Below are 1,691 nucleotides of genomic sequence, written 5' to 3'. Positions count from 1 at the left end.
AAATGTGATAAAAAAACAGAAAATTTCTAAAATCACTAAATTGTGTGAACGCTTGAATCTGTCATGAAGTACCCTTCGTGTATACCTGTCCCGTGAGCGCGCCGGGCCGCGGCATGCAGCTCGCGGCTGCAGCTCAAGGACGCGCGCAGCTTGACCTTGACGCCGGCCTGGTGGCCTGACTGTGAGGCGGGGGCCGCGGCGGCTGCAGCTCGCAGCAGCTCAAGGACACGCGCTGTTCGACCTTGCTGTCGGGTGGGTGGCCTGCCCCGCCGGGCGCGCCGTCGGGCGCCGGGTGGTTGGCCCGATCCGCAGGCGCAGCGACCTGGCGGCAGCGCGCCGGATGGGTTGCCGTCCTGGACGGGGGCGTCCCGCAGCGAGCTGCTTCCCGGGACTATCGGACATATTGCGTTTCTGGCTTCAAGGCAGTTTTAAACTTTGCTGCCATCTATAGTGTTATCACTTTAGTTGATCTTTTTTTTTTCGGCAGGGACTGGCGTCCTCGCTGCACAATTCGTCCATATTCACCAACCTGGCCTTCGCCACGCTGGTGACCTACCTGGACGCACAGCCCTTCCTCCGGATCACCGTGCACGACTACATGTGGGGCATAGACGAGCCCCTGGTGCCCCTCGCCTCCAAGCTCTTCCCCAAGTGGATCAGCTTCCCTCGGCTGGGCATTCTCGACAGGGTGAGTCACGGGAGGTGCTTCTACCGATACGTCCGTGAAAAAAAAAGAAGATGCGATCACTAATCACAACCACCACAACCTTCAGCGGCCTGAAAGTCGATCTATCAGTTTTATCAGTGTCATTTTTACATTCGCATCTCCTGCTGAAACGGAGATAAAGAAAAAGGGGGGTGAAGAAAGTGTCTCGACAGTCCATCAGCGATAATATGCTCCGTTCGGCTGAAGATAAATCCTTGTCTCATCTTACTTTCTGTGTGTCCTCCAAGATGTTTGACGAGGGGCACAACGTGGTGACGATGAACGTGAATGGCGACGAGCGCGCCGACCGTCCCGCGGCCGACCTGCAGCCGGGCAACGCGTCCTCCGTCAGGAGGGCCTTCGCCATCGACTCGTGGAACGGCTCGCCGGGCCTGCGGCACTGGGGCTTCGGGAAGGAGGACGACCCGCACAGGTAAAAACCTTTATTTTCTTTTTCAAACAATTTTTTTCAAAAAGTTTTTCCAAACAACCTTTGCTCAAAACGTTTTTCCAAACACCCTTTTTGAAAAACATGTTTTTCAAACACCTTTTTTAAAAAAAAAACATGTGTTTCAAACACCCTTTTTGAAAAACATGGTTTTTAAACCTTTATATTTTAAGAACTTTTTCAAAAGACTAGTTTTTTTTTGTTTTGGGGTGCGTAGCGCCAGCAGCCGCTGCAACACGATCCGCGGCGCCACCGAGGGCATCCTGTTCCCGCCCAACATGCGGCACGACATGCGCTTCGCCGTGTACCGCAAGGCCTTCTGCCGCACGCTGCCCCTCCAGTTCGTACGCGAGGGCCCCACGCCGGACCAGGTGCCCGCCTACTGGTACACCCTCCGCGACGACATCTTCGAGACGGCCGACGTCAACCCGGACAACGACTGCTACTGCCGGCCGCGCGTCGCGCCCTGCCTGCCCAGGGGACTCAGCGACCTCACCCCCTGCTACTACGGTCAGTAGTGTCGACTCTCGCCCCCCC

General features: G+C 56.1%; 1 protein-coding gene across 1 annotated transcript in view; it reads left to right on the top strand.

Moving 5' to 3' along the window:
* The window catches only part of LOC113209331 (scavenger receptor class B member 1-like), a gene marked incomplete in the record, with an annotated part of 65,946 nt that overhangs the window by 29,140 nt on the left and 35,115 nt on the right, over positions 1 to 1,691 (top strand). The window contains 3 exon segments of the mRNA XM_052265494.1: positions 488 to 688; positions 955 to 1,139; positions 1,372 to 1,664. Of these exon segments, the coding sequence (XP_052121454.1) occupies positions 488 to 688; positions 955 to 1,139; positions 1,372 to 1,664 (679 nt within the window).

The sequence above is a fragment of the Frankliniella occidentalis genome, unplaced genomic scaffold (assembly GCF_000697945.3).
Source record: "Frankliniella occidentalis isolate FOCC.00 unplaced genomic scaffold, Focc_3.1 Scaffold27, whole genome shotgun sequence".
Taxonomy (NCBI): Eukaryota; Metazoa; Arthropoda; class Insecta; order Thysanoptera; family Thripidae; genus Frankliniella; species Frankliniella occidentalis.
The sequence above is the reverse complement of the archived record's forward strand: the minus strand, read 5'-3'. Positions and strand labels throughout refer to the sequence as shown.